This window comes from Monocercomonoides exilis (assembly GCF_001643675.1).
Source record: "Monocercomonoides exilis strain PA203 chromosome Unknown scaffold11-1913109, whole genome shotgun sequence".
In the NCBI taxonomy this organism is placed as follows: Eukaryota; Preaxostyla; order Oxymonadida; family Polymastigidae; genus Monocercomonoides; species Monocercomonoides exilis.
This window is the reverse complement of record NW_027150556.1, coordinates 710,896-728,373: the sequence shown is the minus strand read 5'-3', so window position 1 is coordinate 728,373 and position 17,478 is coordinate 710,896. Positions and strand designations below refer to the sequence as shown.

At 36.7% G+C, this 17,478-nt stretch overlaps 4 protein-coding genes across 4 annotated transcripts; 1 reads left to right on the top strand and 3 right to left on the bottom strand.

The window, feature by feature from the left end:
- Window positions 1-740: 740 nt before the first annotated feature.
- MONOS_4026 (putative Peptidase C13 family protein) lies at window positions 741-2,738 on the bottom strand (the record flags this gene model as incomplete). The annotated part of the gene is made up of 3 exons (XM_067874066.1): window positions 741-2,521; window positions 2,597-2,649; window positions 2,703-2,738. 3 exons carry the CDS (start codon window positions 2,736-2,738, stop codon window positions 1,258-1,260), a joined length of 1,353 nt encoding a protein of 450 aa, XP_067731575.1. The 3' UTR covers window positions 741-1,257.
- A 2,402-nt stretch (window positions 2,739-5,140) lies between these two features.
- On the bottom strand, window positions 5,141-8,613 carry MONOS_4027 (putative flagellar associated protein; the record flags this gene model as incomplete). Its single annotated transcript, XM_067874067.1, has 4 exons — window positions 8,490-8,613; window positions 8,247-8,426; window positions 6,018-8,185; window positions 5,141-5,865 (listed from the first exon to the last, which is right to left on the bottom strand). The coding sequence occupies exons 1-4, from the start codon at window positions 8,603-8,605 to the stop codon at window positions 5,141-5,143; spliced, it is 3,189 nt and encodes a 1,062-aa protein (XP_067731574.1). The 5' UTR covers window positions 8,606-8,613.
- Window positions 8,614-8,629: 16 nt separating this feature from the next.
- On the bottom strand, window positions 8,630-13,861 carry MONOS_4028 (uncharacterized protein). Its single transcript, XM_067874068.1, has 3 exons — window positions 12,120-13,861; window positions 11,453-12,000; window positions 8,630-11,260 (listed from the first exon to the last, which is right to left on the bottom strand). Exons 1-3 carry the CDS (start codon window positions 13,637-13,639, stop codon window positions 8,736-8,738), a joined length of 4,593 nt encoding a protein of 1,530 aa, XP_067731573.1. The 5' UTR covers window positions 13,640-13,861; the 3' UTR covers window positions 8,630-8,735.
- Window positions 13,862-15,373: 1,512 nt separating this feature from the next.
- MONOS_4029 (putative proteinase inhibitor I4 serpin) lies at window positions 15,374-17,175 on the top strand. Its single transcript, XM_067874069.1, has 3 exons — window positions 15,374-15,691; window positions 15,774-15,946; window positions 16,075-17,175. The coding sequence occupies exons 1-3, from the start codon at window positions 15,407-15,409 to the stop codon at window positions 16,814-16,816; spliced, it is 1,200 nt and encodes a 399-aa protein (XP_067731572.1). The 5' UTR covers window positions 15,374-15,406; the 3' UTR covers window positions 16,817-17,175.
- Window positions 17,176-17,478: the final 303 nt, after the last annotated feature.

Sequence of the window (17,478 nt, the reverse complement as noted above, 5' to 3'; positions counted from 1 at the left end):
GTTGAAAATGACGAATCATTTTGGAGCAAAAGAAAATATAATCGAGGTTTCATGATGATTTAATAAAATTTTTTGTTAATTTTTTTTTCTAATTATAAGGGAAACAAAAAAAGTCGATTTGGCTGTTTGGCGCGATCGAAAGAAAAAAGACCGATGGAAAACACAGAATGGTTGCTCATTTTGAAAAAATAGAACAAAAAATAATCTCATTCCACTCATTTGTTCAAAAATAAAACCTGGAACAACAATTGTTTCTGATGACGGAGCGCATACAGAACACTGAATCATTTTGGCTTCATTCATTTTGTTGTTAATCATTCTGAAGGATACAAAAATGAAGATGGTGAAACAACAAATTTAATAGAAGGAGCGTTGTCACACCTTCGCCGTTCAATGCCGAAAACCGGAGCGCGATACCAAGACTTAGAGGAATTTATTTGGTCTTCAATATATTTGAGACATTATGAAATATCTTTTGATCAACTTATCAGCAACTTTGTTAAATATCGAGAATCAGAATACATAGAAGAATTAGAAAAATACACAAACCTGGAAGAATCAGAAGATGAGACAGTTTCAATGGATTCAGACACCGATGAAAGTACAATAACTATGCAATCTGATTCTCTAAGTGTAAGCGATGGCGAAAATTCAACTGAATGGATGGAATCAATTGAATACTTTTCCCGTTCAATCTTTTTTAACATTTCGAACATAAATTAGTGAAAAAAGAACAAAAACAATTAAAATCATCATATTTTTATTTTTCATTATGTGAAATGATCAAATTGATACCAGGATCAGCTCCACTTGCCCAAAACAATAATAATAATAATAATGTTCAAATTTTAAAACGTTCAAACTTTATTTTTACACAAATTTGTGAAAATTTATTGTTTTTTCAAAAGATAATTATGCAAAAAGTCATAATAATTGTTTTTCTTTCAATGAACAAACTTCTTTTTAACAAAAAACAAATTGTTCTATCATCAATAAAATTAAAAGCTTTATTTATTTTTACACAATCGACAAAATAAAAGTTGCTGCCAAACATTTGGATACCAAATAAATAAGGGTCAAATAAAATAATATAAATAAATCCAATTAGTCAAAAGGCAATCAAAAATCACCAATTGCGAATGAGTGGGGCAGAAATAAGAGAATAAATAGGTTTAAAAAACATCCGATTCAGGTTAGATCAAACCCAATTTAAATTACTTCATTTACAAATGAAGCTGTAAAAATACGTGTCAAAATTTAGGCAAGTTGGCGAAGAAGGGACTCAAAAGCACTAAAGTTTTCGCTGGTCAATTTTTTATCAGCAACAGCTCTTGACAAGATTCTTGTAATTGACCAATAAGAAAATTCATTCAATCTTCCACAGATAGATTGATACGTGGTTACGGCACGACGGAACAATTTAAAATCAATACTAGTTGCAGTGGTAGCATAGTTTGGATCTGGGAAGATCATTCCAAAGAAAGAAGCGATTGCATCGCGACGGGCCTCTTCTTTCTTCTTGATCAAAATTTGCTTATGATACTCAACTGCTTCTTCACCGAATGGATCTTCAGCTGCTGCGGTTTCCAAATATGACAAATAAGCATCTTCCTGGCGAACTCTCTTTCCACCTTCACGTCTGCGTATTGGTGGGGTAATCATTTGATGAATTGTTTTCAATTCTGGAGGAAGAATTGGCCCAGATTGATATTCAGCAATAAAATCAGTCTTGAGTGTTGTATCTCCATATTCTTGAGGATAGCTCGATAATGTGAAGTTTTTGGCAACCTCAAATTGATTTCCAACAGTGATTTCAGACATATTTCCTGTATCTGATTGTTCCATCCAACCTTGAGTAAATTCATTAGAAAGGCAGACCTTGTATTTACGAATTCCGCAATACATGGCATAGCTAGATTCGTTGTAGTCTGATGCTGTTGCAATGTAGATGCTCATATTTGTTGGCATAATATCTTTGAACATTGATCCGGCATAGCACGTTTCCATATAAACCAGCATTTTGTTGTACATGCTCTTGTTGTACATTTCCGAGAACATATCTTGCAATTCATCAACGTACATATCTGGACCTGTTGGGAAACTAATCAGACCGGTTGATCCGTGATCGGAGAAAAGAAGAAATACATTGTCACTTGATGTTGATTCAAGAACTTTTCCACCTGCAGCAGTTGCATTTCCAGTCATTACAGCAACGAATTTGCTCACGGTCACATTTTCTGCTTTATAATCGATATTATCCGCTCCAATGTAGACATCAGGTCCATCTGGAACATTAAAGATTTGCTCTGGGAATGGATTTCCACGATGATGAGCAACATCATCATAGGCCATAACGATGATTTTTGAAGGGTCAAATCCATTCTTTGTTAAGATCTTGTATGTGCGGAAGACATCTGATTGATGGCGATAGTTGATCATTCCACCAGATCCGGCAACTAAAACCGCCCAGTTTGCTGCAAAAGCAGATGACAACAGTGAAAATACGAGTAAATTGAGCATCCTAAAACAATATATTTGCCAAATAAATGTTCAAAAATTGAAAGATCTCAAGAAGACAAGTATGTCAAAAACAAACACTTTAAAAGTTATGATCCATACTTCAGATTTCTTAGAAAATCCCACAATAATCTATCTAATGCAACAGTTATTTTTTTGAAATTCATAGATGCAGGTTGAACGACCTCAAGAATATGTGGAAGATCAATAAGAAATAGCATTAATAATGTACATTCTAATTTTTCCTATTGATACACATCATATTACCAAATACAAGGAAGATCATCTTGTGCACTTTCCTACCAATGATGCAGGCTTCATTCACAGATTTATTTGAGATCAATCTACTGAAACATTAAATGTTCACTGCAGTATATCGAAAAATTTGCAAGTGAGAAGCTACAAACCAAAAGAAACTGAAATTTAATAATTTGGATCTCTGAACATTCTCCAAGCGTTTCGAAATTAAGGTAATGCGTTCATGCTTATAAAAAAGATAATGGAAATCGTCTAATTATTCATAAGGCGGTTCGGGATGAAAATTGGAGGAAAAAATGCAATCATCCAAAAGTTATGAAAATTGCACTTCAAACATTCTTCAAAGACATTATCATTATTTTGTTTTTCACGCTTTCGTTTCATTTTAGTTTGAATTTGATGCTGTTAATAGAAAAATTGTAATTTTTGCGATTATTCTTAACTATTTGTTGAAAAAGAAGTGAAAGCATTTTTTTACAAGCAGCAAGCACAAAACCGCTAAATACACAATTTGAGAGAAGAAAAGTCAATAATTTCACTCACAAAAGACATTAAAACAAAAACAGAAAACATCTTCTTCTCTCAATAACCATTCACTATTTTCATCAGAGATGTGATAAACAAAAAGGAAAAATCACAACAAGGAAGCAAGAAACAAAAATTATGATTCACGAACAAAAATTGACAAGTCAATTGCGAAATAGGAACAGATTAAAATACTTGTTGATCTTATAAAAAGAAAATTATTTATTTGTTGAACAAGTGATTGCATTCCATAATTTGACGTTGTTCATCATTTTTGAATATTTGTCATGTCATAAGAAGGCTTTATATAATACTCCGATCTTTTATCGAATTTGAAGGCATTTATAGTCAAAATGCTTTTATAAGTTTTCTTATGTTCTTCAAAGGAATTACCAACAACGATTGAAAAAAGAGTGCCATTATAAGCGGAAATATTTTTATTCGTCCAATGCAGAGAACTACTCTCGAAAAAATAGTGTTTCATTACATTTGAGTTGAATTATATGCAAAAGAATTTTTGTGAATTAAATTCAAGACGAAAGGGAAACTATCTCAAAATATGATTTCAAAAACAAGAGATCAACTTCATGTGAATCCAAATCAATTTTTAAAGAAGAGTCTACTTTGTTTCTTATCGATATTTTAGAGAAACAAAAATTTAAGAGAACCAATATTTATTTCTTTTTGAGTTTGAAGAAATGAAATCATTTGTTAAAAGAGCAATTAAACAGAGTTAAAAGATTAAATTTAACGTTAACAAGACAATGATGAATTGATTTAGCAAAAATGTTTCTTGAGGATGATTTTTTCTTCACATGAAGTTTGTTTAATCAAAATAACAATTTTTTCAAATATCGTTCTTTTTTCTGTTCAATTTTTTACCAAATGCGAATGTTTATTGTTAACAAAAGAAATAAAGATAAGCCTAAGTTGAGAATGTGTTTGCTTTATTTTTTAAAGTTGTTATAATGAAAATACAAATTGATTTTGTTTCTGTTTTCTTGATGAATAATAATTATTACATAATAGATCAATATTTCGATTTTATTTTTCGTTTTTGTTTTTTTATAAAAGTTCTAACTTGCTCATTTGCATTGGAAGTTGCTTATGAAGTTATTTATTAATGGATTCTTGACTTATATTAGACTTCCCTTTGAACAATAATTCTATCAAGTCAACTTTAGAAAAATGAAAAAATAACAATCTTTAACAAAAATATGTTCTTTTTTTTTCAATTTTACTTAAATTTCCCTCGCATTCATTGTAAATGAAAATCGACAGTTTCTTAATCTATGCGAGAATTATTCAAAAATTGCTTAAATTTTACGACACAAAAATAACTAATTCTTCGAGAGATGTTGTTTGTAGTTTGTAAGGAAGATGTGAATCCATCGCCTTGTTTTGTGATTAGATATGTTTCGTCTTGTTTTCGGAATTGAACGAGAAACTAGATTTCAAACAAACATTTTTTACGAAAAATGAACATTAGCTGTGCAAATAAGTTTTCTTTCATTTTAAACTCAAATAAATTTTTGGTATATTAGTGTTCTTATCTGTTTTTGCAACACTTTCAATGGAACAATGAAATGCAATAAAAATACATGAGAACTGGTCTTATTTCTCACAGAAAAAAATTGAGAATGGGCTCAAGCTCAAAAATTGAAACAAAGAATTACGAACAATAAAAGGAAACTCAATGAAAATTTTACAATCAACTTTAAAGAAAATGATTTAACAAACTAATATTTCGATTATATGAAGCAATGAAATGTAGTCAAGCACGAAAATCCAATATTTAGATTTGAAGTGAATTTTTATATTTCTCCATTCGTGTCAACCTTTACGACCATTTCCCTCGTGTGCGCGGATTAACCAAGCAACCCGGGGGAAATGCGAGGTGTTTAAGCCACGACTGCTGCGAGTGCGGCAAGTCGAGGTGGCACAGCGGGCATCTGTCAAACTGATCAGGATCTTTTGCCTGGTGGCATTTTCCCTTTGACACGTGGTCGTCGAACTGGGTGAGGAGGACGGCCTCTCTGCACTTGGGGCACTCCTGATAGTACTGGCGCATGGGGCAGTCCTCCAGGCGGTGCTCGACGAGATACTGGATCTGGACGATCTCTTCGCACAGAAGACATTGAAATAGCATCGGGCATTCTCTTTGCTGGTGCTCGAGGAGGAGTTTCTGATTGTGTGCCCACGAGGCATTCATCGCACCACAGAACTCACAGAACGAATAGTCGTCATCGTCTTCTTCTTTTTCTTCTTCTTCTTCTTTGCCTTTTTCGTTTTCCTCTTCTTTGCTCTTTTGACGTTCTTTGATGTTTTCCTCATCTTTCTCAGACATTTTTGTGTTATCTTTGGTTGCTGTATCTTTTGCTTCCTTTTCTGCTTCTTTTTGTGCTGAGGAAGGTGAATTTGACAGCTTTACAGAAGATTTCGAGAGCTTTGATCGCTTTTGCAGAGCTTCCAGTTTCTCTTCAATTGATTTCTGAATGTTTTGTGGAAGATTAGCTTCTTTTATCTGAGCATCAGCATATTCTGGAAGGCGCTTATGGATTTTTACTGTAATTATAAAAGAATAATAAATAAAGAAATAAAATAAAATAAAATAAAAATTGATAAATAAATAAATAATGATAAATAAACACTAAAATAAGTGTAATATCAAATTGAATTCAACCATTCAGAACTTTAAGAAATGTTTATATACAAACCAATCACTTCGATCGCGCTTTTTCTCACAACCGGATTCGCCACCTGTACCGAGTTCAACGAATACGCCAGTATCAGCTTCAAAGGAAGGACTCCACTGTAATCGTTCTCGTTGTCGATCATCTCCGAAACCAACTTCAGCTTCTCCATTTGCACTTTCATCGGATCGCCCACTTTTGGAGTGAGAAAGGCACTTTCTTTGCTGCTTCCTTTGCTTCCCTGTTCTTCTTTCGCTTTTTCGATCTTCTTCTTCTTCGGCATCAGCTGCACACTCTTCGGCTCGCTTCCCTTTGCAACTTTAGCATTTTTTGCCTCTCTTCTGCCTTCTGCGCCATCTGCGCCATCTGCGCCTTCAGCCTCAGAATCCGCTGGGTCGCTCAGAAAGAGCATAAACGAGACACACTCAATGCCAATCGACGGCAGCACCGCACACTTCTTCGCAAACTGGTCCAGTTTGTCGATCACTTTTTTCGCCACATGACCGAAGAACGAAAACACAAGCGGCATCAGCTTCTGTGTGGCAGCCTCGAACATCTCCTGGTATTGCCTGTGATTCGGTGCGGCTGAGCGGGACGAGCGCATAGAAAGCGCAGAAGAAGGCGGGAAACGAGACTCTGGAGTGTGTGGGTAAGTAGATTGATCGCATCCCCCTATTTGATCCTCCTGTTTCGGCGGCAGAGAGTCCAGGAAATGGATCAGCATATAAACAGCCTCAATAATCGCACAGATGACTGCCGGGTGCGTCTCCTTCAGCAGAACAGCTGAAAATAGCGTCGTGCAGGCGGAGCTGAACGCTGTCCCGCGCTCGATTTTCCGCTTCTCCAGCTCCTTTTCTGACCTCGTTGCAAACGTACCCGACCCCTTTCGCCCGCTTTCCATTTCATCATCAACAGTGCTCTTTGAGTAAGAAGACGAGGCAGAGCGAAGACTTCCTCTTGAGCTGTTCTTTGGTCTAAATTGGACTGTTTCCTGCTTCCATCGTTTTTCTTCCTGCTCGATTAGATCTGCAATCTGCCCGTATCCGCTGCTCCGCTCCAACCACTGTGAGGAAAACACAGAAGCGATTTCCTCTTCGCCAATCAGCCCGATGATCTCGGAAAACTGGTCCCGCTGCTCCAGCGTGAGTGTTGAAGAAGGGTTAGAAGAAGAGGAGGAGGAAGAGGAGGAGGATGAAGAAGAAGGTGAAGAAGGAGAAGAAGAAGGAAAGTGAGGCATCTTGCCGCGTTGCGAGGAAGTGTTGAACGGGTCGCTTTCATTGAAAGTGTAGCTGCTTGAGCCTTTTCCTGGAATGGCCCGATCTTCGCTTGACTTAAATGGACTGAGAACAACTGGTGGAGGAAAGGTTTTTCTTTCTTGCTCTTCTTTTTCATTGACAACTTCTCTATTTCCTTCCTCTGCAGCATTCATTTTTTCTTCGATGGGCTTCTTTGGAATCTCTGGTGCTTTGTTATTCATTTTTTCTGCTTCGATCTCCTTCATTTTATCTGCCAGCTCGCCTCCCGTTTCGCACCAAAGCCGAAGAGCCTCTATTTCTTTCTTTATTTTGGCAGCCTGTGTGTAATTCTCCGACACAACACACGTGAACTTCCGCCTTTCTTTGTCTGCGAGCTCGATCTTCTTCGCTTTGAAGCGGCCAATGACTTCGCTGTACTTCTTCGCAGAGTCAAAATCATCCCTCATAACACTTTGATCCTTCAGCTGGGTATAGTTCAGTACTTGCTTTGCAGTCAGTCCATCGTACCCTTCTTCTTTCATAAGCTGCAATTGCTCCATTATACCTTCAGCGTCTCCTTCAGCTTTGATTTGGGCACCAGAGGATGTTGCAGAAAGCTGACTTAATGCTTTTTCCTGGAGATTTGGAACGCCTTTCAAAACTGCTGTCGAAGGTGATGATGACAACGATGTTGGAATTGGGGATGACGAAGCTTTTGATGATGATTTACTTCTGTTTTCTTGTAAAAGCGCTTGATATTGTCTTTGCTCGATTGAAGACATTGTCACACCCAAAATTTTCACTCCTCTTAAACCCACTTGTTTTGAAATATTCAGCTCGTTTTCGTAAGGCTTTTCAAAAATAAACTTCACCATTTGAGCATAAGACTCTATTGTAAACGATTTTAATTCGCAGTACTCAAAGTTACTTGAATAACTATTACTCAAAGAGGTCTTTCTGATTGGTAAAGAAACAATCACCAATAATCTTTCTGAAAATAAACCAAAAAATACCATACCCTAATGATGTAAATTTTACTGTGCTTGGGGCATACGCCGGGCTTCCGTCAAAGGTTGTTCCAACACAAATTTCAATTGATGAAGGAACTTTGTATTCATGAACAAGAATTTGAATTGTCGAAATAAAGCAAAGCCCATCGTTTAATTGAAGTATTATTTCTTGTGGAAATGATCCATCTCTTGATAAATAGTAATAATTTTGTAAAATAAGTCATTTCTGAATATGTTTCAAATACACAAACTTTATGGATTGCCATCCTGCATTTTTCGGATCTCTATTATTTAAACTTGCAGCGGGGCGCGATGGATCTTCTGATGACCATGAAACAACTTGAAAATGAAGTGTTTTTGGATTCATCAAAAAAAGAATGGTTCATGTTTAACCAATAAATTTCAAGTTTTTATTTTACAAGAAAATAATCATTTAACAAAAGAATTTTCAAACAATAAAACAAAGAGTACAAAATTAAATTACGAATATCATCCATTCACTGGCTAAAGCGAAGAGGTGATTGAAGATGAGTAAATTGTTCAATAAAAGGCCTAACATAAGAAGGTGTTGCAGTGCTCGAAACGAATCGTTTCGTTGAAGTTGTTGGAGAAGAATAGGAAGATGGTTTTATTGTTTGTTTGAGCCCATTGTCAAATAAATTAAATGATTCTCCAGTCACATTTTTAACAGCTTGCTGAATTCTTAACTCATGACGAATCATCAGTTTGTGGATGGCGCGAAGAAGATGCCGGCGGCAAGGGCATTTCCCTTCGCTCAGCCTCATTCTTTCTTCGGCCTCTTCTTTTTCCCTTTGCATCTGCTGCATCCTGAACAGCTCTTCATCCCTCAGTGATTGCTCAAATGAACGTATTGTTTGCTCTCTTTGGCTTCTGATTTTGTCATACGACTCGCCAAATGCCAGCCCTCTTCTGCTTTCTTCTCTTTCCTCCCTTCGAATCTCCTTCCCAATCAGCATCTCTCTCCTCTCCTGGTCACTCCGGTATCTCCTCTCCATTTCGCTTCGAATGGGTTCTTCTTCAGCGTCTATGTCTGGAAACAGACAGGGATTAAACCTCGACCAGTCAGCCACTGCCAGAATAAAACCTAAAAGAGCACAGATATACCAGTCAGCCACAGACGGCTGGGAGTGGGTGAATGAAGAAGAGAAGGGTGTTGTGGTGGAATTGAATGGAGAAGAAGAAGAGGAGGAGAAGGAGGAAGAAGAAAAAGGAGAAGAGGAAGAAGAAGAAGAAGAAAAATGTGAATTGACACCAGAATCTCTGAAGTGTGTTGTATGAAGAGAAGGAGAATAAACTGACATAAGCGACGCAGTGAATGGCTTCATGTCATTAGCAGACACCGCTTTTGTCACTTTTCCGAGGAACCGCTCTAAATGTGCCATGACATCGTGGAGTGAGATGAAGCGTGCGAATGTTTGGCTGAGCGGCTGGGAAAGAGAGCAGACGTCGATGATCAGTCGCAAAAGATAGCGAAGGTCACGCTGCACTGTTCCGGTGGTGATGAGGGAGCATGAAGAGAAGGAGGAGAGACAGAGAAGGACAGAGGGTGAAATGGAATGCTTGCGAGAGAGAGGGTCGAGGTAGGAGGAGGAAGAGGAGGAAGAAGAAGATGATGATGATGATGAAATAGAGATTGGCTGTGTAGATAGAGAAAGCGAAGACAAAAGAGTTGTTTTTGGAACGTAGTTGACGATGGCTGTCAGAAACGAAGGGGGAAGATGTCGAATGTGAGGTGGAATGAAATAAATTGAATTAGAACCAGAAGAAGAAGAAGAAGAATGTGAAATGGAAGAAGAGCCATAAGCTTGATTCACGCTCAATCTCTGGTCGTAGCTGTATGTTGTCTGAAGCTCCGACTCGGCAAATGGCTGAAATGACGTGGATGATCCTGCCTCTGTTGCACTGCGACTGGCCAAAGGAGAAAAAATAGAGGAGAAAGTGGAAGGAGTTGAAGAAGAAGAGGAAGAGGAAGAGGAAGAAGAAGAAGAAGAAGAAGCAGGAGTTGTATTGGGAAAGCTTGAGACAGGAATTCGATAGGAAGATTTGTGAGGCACTTTTGGGGGAGGTTTGGGGGGAGGGCAGGCAGCGCACTGTCGGCAGGGGTGTCTGTGAATGGAAATGGAAGGGCGAAGCTTCTGAGGAGAGGAGGAAAGAGGAGAATGTGAATGAGAATGAGAAGAAGATGAAGAAGAAGAGGAAGAGGAAGATGATGTTGTTGATGATGATGAATGCTTCGCATCGACTTCACCGCCAAAGGGATATCTTTTGAAAGGCGAATACAACATCGGCGCATACTCTTCCTGGATGGCCCTGTCAACATCGTCAATCATTCTTGGAACAGCTGTCATCCTCATCGTTTGCGAGGGTGTTTTAAAGGGCGAAGAAAATGGTGGTTTGTCTGCAGAGCGAGCTTTGTTAAGAGAAGAGGTTGTGTTGTCTTTCACTCCTTTTGCTCTGTGGATTGAATTTTGGCGAGTTTTTGGGGTTTTTTTGAATGAAGCTCCTCCTCTTTTGGATCCGTCTGGTGATTTACCAACAAATTGTTCTTCTTCTTCGCTTCTTTCTCTATCATCATCATCATCATCATCAGTGATGTATTCTTCTTCTATCCCTTCTTCTTTCTCCTCTTTCCCTTTCTCCCTCTCCCCATTCATTTCAACCCCTCCACCTTCCTTCGCACTCATCTCTATCATGTCCATCCAGTCCTCCAGCGCCTGCAAAGGCAGCGCCACAACATGCTGCAGCCGCTCCATCAGCACCTCAATCACCCCCATCACACTTTCTGTCACCACGGTCTCCTCACTCGTCGCTACTCCGCCCAGAAGAAGCGCCTCTTCGAGCACAAGGCGGAAGGAGCTTTCTCTACCGACTGATATGATCGCGCCCAGCAGAGAGGAAGAAGAAGCTAAGTGGCGTCGGGTTTTCCAGTGGGGCAAGAAGCGGGTGGGGGGTGTTGTGGCATCGGGGGAAAGAGGAGATGTGAAGATGAGTGGTGAAAAACCTTTTTGTGTGGTTGTGGAAGAAAAATGAGTTTATTCGAAAAAACAAAAAAAAAATGGAATATGAATAAATAAATATGTTGAACAAAATATTTGTGGGAAAAAATATATTTAAATGAGAAAGAAAACATTGTAAATGAAAATGAACGGGGAAAAAAAATAGCAATAATAGCCCTCTCATTCTTTTATCAAACCTTCGAGTGTCTGAGGAGCTGCTGCAGAAGAAGAAGAAGAAGAAGAAGAAGAAGAACTGAGCACTGCTTGAGTGAGCAAAGACGGCGACGCATCGCGAAGAAGGATGGAGATAAGGCGAACGGCGTAGCTGTCTGGGTTTCCGTGCACAATTGGAAGAGCATCCATACGCTTTATGTGATATGTTGGTTCTGTCATTCGCTTGGTTGTAAGAGCAGAGGAAGCAGAGGAGGCTGAGGTTGAAGAAGAAGAAGAAAAGGGGGAAGAAGAAAATGTGGAAGAAGAAGAAGTATATGTTGATGATGATGGACGGAAATAATTTTTATCATCATCATCATTATCATCGCTACCGTATCTTCTCTTTCCTTGTCTTGCTGCTTTGTTTCTGCGCCGCATCTTTCTTTTCTGTTCTTCCACAAATGGATCGAGCAGCTCCATCGATCTGCTTCCAGAAACAATCGTCAGTTCTCTTTCTGAAAGCGACTCGTCCGAAGAGGAGTCGTCTGAATCTGTGTCTTCTTCTGCATCCACGTGGATTTCTTGTAAATGACTTAGAAATCCAACATTTATCAATAAAATCCATAAAATCCAAAAAAATAAAAAATAAAAGAATTATTTTTGAATAAAAAATGAAAATTGCTTTTTTTTAAAAAAAAAGATATAAAAAACCTTTCGTTTTTCATCTTTGCGCTTTCCAACAATTTGCTTTCTTCTGGCTGTTGTGGAGGAAGCGCAATATCAAAAAACAAGCTGTCTCTTGCGCAATCGCACCACCACCCTCTTCTTCGCATCGTTTTTCCTTGATTCTGAACCCCTGAATAATCTTCAGTATGCCCACCAAAGCTTCCGCTCTCTGTATCCACTTCTTCCTCTCCGCACAGCAGCTCTCTCAGCAGAGAAAACAGGATGGTCCGCTCTTCAATCATGTCATCTGTCTCAAACTGGCTCTCAACCTCTTCAGGGATTCGATCTGTCAAGCACCTGAAGTTGCCCGCAGTCTGCCACAGCAAAGACAGAAGCTGCATAAATCGCGGCTCATTGCTCAGATAGTCCCCAATCTTCACCTTTGCCTCTGACCCTTCCACGCGGATGGGCCTGCTTAGACGCAGCAAGTCCATCAAGCAGGTGCATGCTAATGCAACCCCGTCGACATACTGATGACGTTCCACGAACTGCAAGCACAGCTCCTCCATCATCCGCCCTCGGCTCTTCGTGTTTCTGTGAATCATTTTATGGGAGCTCTTCTGGCTTTCTCTCTTTCTTCTGTAAGTGTTGCTATCTCCACTCTTTCTACTGCTTGCATTCCATTCAGAAGCATTGAGATATGTACCGCCTGCTTCGTTATCACTATCTCTTTCTTTACTATTATATAAATTATCAAATTCCATCATACTACAGCAATGTCGCATCTGAAAAGTATCTACTAGAAACTTTATGATCTGATGTATCATCAGCATCACATTTGATGTGGTTAACATTTCTGCCTCCACCCAGCTATCAGAGTGGGCAAGTGCCACAACAATCGAACTTCCTTCAATGGACACTATTGCATTGCTGCTCGATACCAACGCAATAATTGCTGTAAAAAGTTGAGCGGCTTGTTTGTGTCTCCTTATCATTGTTCGTACCTCTCGATATGATCTTGTTATTTGCTGAAGAATTCCAATCCCAACAAACACTGGAAGTGAATCTGCAGCACATGTGAGTATAAGATCTGAGGCAATATCCGAAATTAACTCAAGATCTTTCGAGTAAGAGTGAGCTCTCGCACCGAAAGTTTGAATTGTATCATTAATAGAATTTGACGCTCCGCAGAGCAGAACATTTCGAAGAGAAATTAAAACTGGGCACACGACAGAAATGTCTTCCCTACGCACTTCAAGCACCATTGCGTGCATGTGAACTGAAATTTCCACTGGAACCAACGGTTCAATAAGAAAGAATCGATTCCTAATAAGCTCGCTGTAAAGCAAAAATAAAAGTCCTTGCAGCCTTGGAGAAGCTCCTACTTGATTTGCAGCAAGCATTAAAATCTGTTCAGAATATGGCATATGAGGTATTCCCTGAATAACAACGCAAAGCAATGATTCTTTCATTATTCTTTCTAGCTCTTTGCAACTGCACTCAGAACTTTCTAAAAAAGCAAATAACTTCTCCACCAATTCTTTTATTTTATATTCTATCAGCATAACAGTGAAAATTGTGTTTTCTTTCAGTCAAAAATAAATTATTTTTCACTTTGAATAATAAATAATTAATTATGGTTAACAAAATTTTTAACTATGAATTGACTCAAAGTGTCAATTTATTTCAAGAGCAAATGAATCTTAATCAATTTTTTTTTTTTAACTATCTTTAATAAAAGATTATCTTTCAATAAATTTATTTCCTATTTGTTGTTTTTCAGAATGTGGAATTTTTCGTTTCAAACAATTTTGTATGTTAACATTTTTTTTAAGAACTAGTGCAACTTGCTGCTCTAAGATAAAAAAAAATGTGAGAGAAATATGACAGAGTTGTTTGAATCATACAAAAATAGTGTTTCATATCACTTGTTTCGATCAAAATGTAAAACGGAAGCGATTAATTAAAAATGTCTGATAAATTAAGAAATTATATTTAACTGTTTAATGATTCAACTAAACTGTTTGTGAGAATTTTTTGGATTGAATTTCAAAATTTTTGAAACATCATTTATTAAACGAAATTCAAAAATTTTTATTAACCACTTTTCAATTCTAGTATTTTTATAAAAGTGTTATTTGAAAACAAAACTGTTTTTTCTGAGTGTCTGAAGCCGTTGAACAACAATATTTAATCGATGTTTGTAAAAATGATGTAAATGTGTGTATATTTTTGATTTCATATTTTTCCTATCAAAAATTACATTTCGAAATTTTGGATTGATTATTTTGTCAATAAACGCAAGAAGGTGAAAGCATTCGAAATAAATAAATCCATCTTGAATTTTTCAAATATGGGACAAAATATTTGACTTCATGCATTTTCATTGAAAAATTATGAATCAAAGATGATCTTTTTGTGATCAAAAAATTTGAAAAAAATTGGTTTATTTTTTGAAATACATGTGAGGTCGCTAAACATAATGTTATTATATCAATGATGTTTGTTAACAGTTATGAAAATCGAATTTATTTGAAATCTGGTTAAGTTTAAAAATGTTATAAGTTGAACAATTTTTCCATGCTTTGTGCATAAAAAGCTTGAAAGTCCGTATTTTCCCCTTCATATTTTAAAGTAGATTCGTGAGTGGAAACAAAAATTTGAGCAAAATATGAAATTTGTGATTTTTTTGAAAATTCAACATTTGCCTGTTTTCAAAAAGAATTACTTATTTTTTTCTGCAAAATTTGCGATTTTTCATTTCATTTTATTTTTTTGATAAAAATCAAAGACATAGATTCATTTTTTTTCTTATTCTATCAAATTTTGACTAAAGATTATTTATTTTTTCACTTTCCGACATTTATCCAAAAACTAATTTTTCGCAAAATATTATATTGTGAAGGAATACATAAATTAATTTTTTTTTGAATTATTTGTGTTCATAATCAGAAGAAGAAATGGTGAATTAATTGTATTTTTTGAATAAAACATTGTAATTCTATGCTTTTTTTCTTCAAGGATAAATTACTTTTTAAAAAACAGAGACCTTGATTCGTTGTTTATTTCATCGATGCATTATTTATTTGAACTATCTTTTTAACTTTTTGTTCAATAATTGATTTTGTTGAGAAATATTCATAAGTGACTCTTTTATTATATTATTAATATGTCCATCAACTATTATAGACGTAAATGATTGGCATTTGATACTGAACATTATAGTTCACAAATTTGAGAGAATATTCGAAAATAATTATGTTAAAAAAATCATCAAATTCAGTAACTTATTATTTATCATTTGATCGAATTTCATTTGTGAAGATATTTTTATGAGTAAAATAATTGCAGAAGGAAGACCAGGACCTGTTTACACAGAGCCTAGTGAAGTCAGCAAAGAGGAATACGGTGCTATGAAAGCTGCTCAAGGAGAATACATCAACAATTTTTGTACATTTCTGTTAGAACAGCTTCTTTCTGACAAGGCCCAGAACATTTTCATCTCGCCTCTTTCTGTTCACACTGCCCTTATGATGGCTGGATCAGGAGCAACACAGTCATCATTGGAAGCAATGAGAAATGTCTTGCAGTTAAATGGATTTCCGGCTGAAAAAACAGTTTGAAAGATTTATTATCAAAGCATTTAATTAATGCCATTTATTACTGATGAATTTTATTTGTTTGCTAATGAAAATAAAGGTTGCTATGATTGCAGGAGTTCTTGAAAAATATGAAAAAGAGTGTCCTCCTCCTTATCAAATCGCAAATTCTCTTTGGATTAACAGTAAAATAACAGTATATAAAGGATTTTTGGACGAATGTGGAAAGGCCTTTGGGGCGACAGCTGAAATTCTTCCATTTGATTCTGCAGCGTTTGCACTTTTTTATATGTTGGCGTTTCAAATACATTTTGGATTTTGTCTTGTTTTGTGTTTTTTTTGTTTGCATTTACTCCAAATCAATATTTGCACAAAACAATTTTATATCATTTACTTTATAGACCACCTCGGATTAATGCCTGGGTTAACGATAAGACCAAAGGGCTGATCAAAGAAATCGTAAGCAAACTGGAGAGTGACGATGAAATGGTCCTCCTTAATACGGTTTATTTTAAAGGAGAGTTTCAAAACCAATTCAAGAAGCATCAGACACACGACGCAGACTTCAACCTTATTAATGGCGAAAAGAAGCAATGCAAAATGATGGAGATGACTGAGAGACTGATGTATCACAATGCAGGAGATGCATCGTTTGTGTCATTGGGATTCAAAGACAGAAGAATGAGGATGCTCGTGATGCTTCCCGCAGAAAAAGGAGAAGAAGCTCTTCGCAGCTGTGCGATGAAGTATCTGAGAGCAGGGCAATTCAAAGATGTTGTTAGGGGCCTGTCATCCACTCTTGTTGCTCTGTCTCTTCCCCGCTTCAATGCAGAGTTTTCTGCCTCGCTGGTGCAAGCCCTGACCAAAATGGGGTTGGGCATCTGCTTCACGGACGATGCGAAATTTGAGCGTATGTCTCCGGAGGCTCTGAAGATCAGCGATGTGATTCATAAAACTGTGCTGAAAGTCGATGAGAACGGAGTTGAGGCAGCAGCAGCCACGGCTGTGATGATGATGCGGTGCATGGGGATGATTCGCCCTGTCAGCTTCCCCGTTCCTTTTGTCGTCGATCGTCCTTTTGTTGTCTCGCTGTACGACGAATATTTCACATCTATTTTCTCCGGCATTATTTACAATGTCTAAACTGAAAATTATAAAATAATTGGGAAATTTTGGAATGTGCGCAGGAAAGATCATCAAAAAAAAAATATTTGTAAACTGTTTCAACATAAATGTTTGAGATTTTGTTTTGCTTTTCAATCTTTTCACATTATTTTGAGATACATTTTTCGACGAACTGTCTTTTGCACCCAACGACATCTTGTATATGTTTACATAATACGATAAGCAAAATATTTCTTTGTTTGCGCGAGGTTATTGTTTAAAATGTTTTGGTTGCTCAGTTTATTTTTTTGGCACATTTCTTTTGATTAAGTAAATATTATCACCATTTTTTCCTTTCCAGTATGCAACAGCAGCTAAGGGTTTATGTTTGACAAAAATTTTATTTATTAATTTATTTGTGATTGCTTTATCTGTTATCCCTAAACATTGTAAATATAATAAGCAAAATATATTAAAAATAGCTAATTAATTATCAGAAATTGCAATTATTTGAAAAATGAAAAACTGGAGCACAATTATTGCATTTTTGAAAAAAACAGGGATTTGTTCAAAACATTTTCTGCGATCAAATCATGAAAAGTGTAGCATTCTCAAGAAAAAATTATTTTGAAATATCAAGAAATGACATATAAATTGGGAAGAAAAGAATGGAACAAATTTCATGAAATAAAAAATTTCGT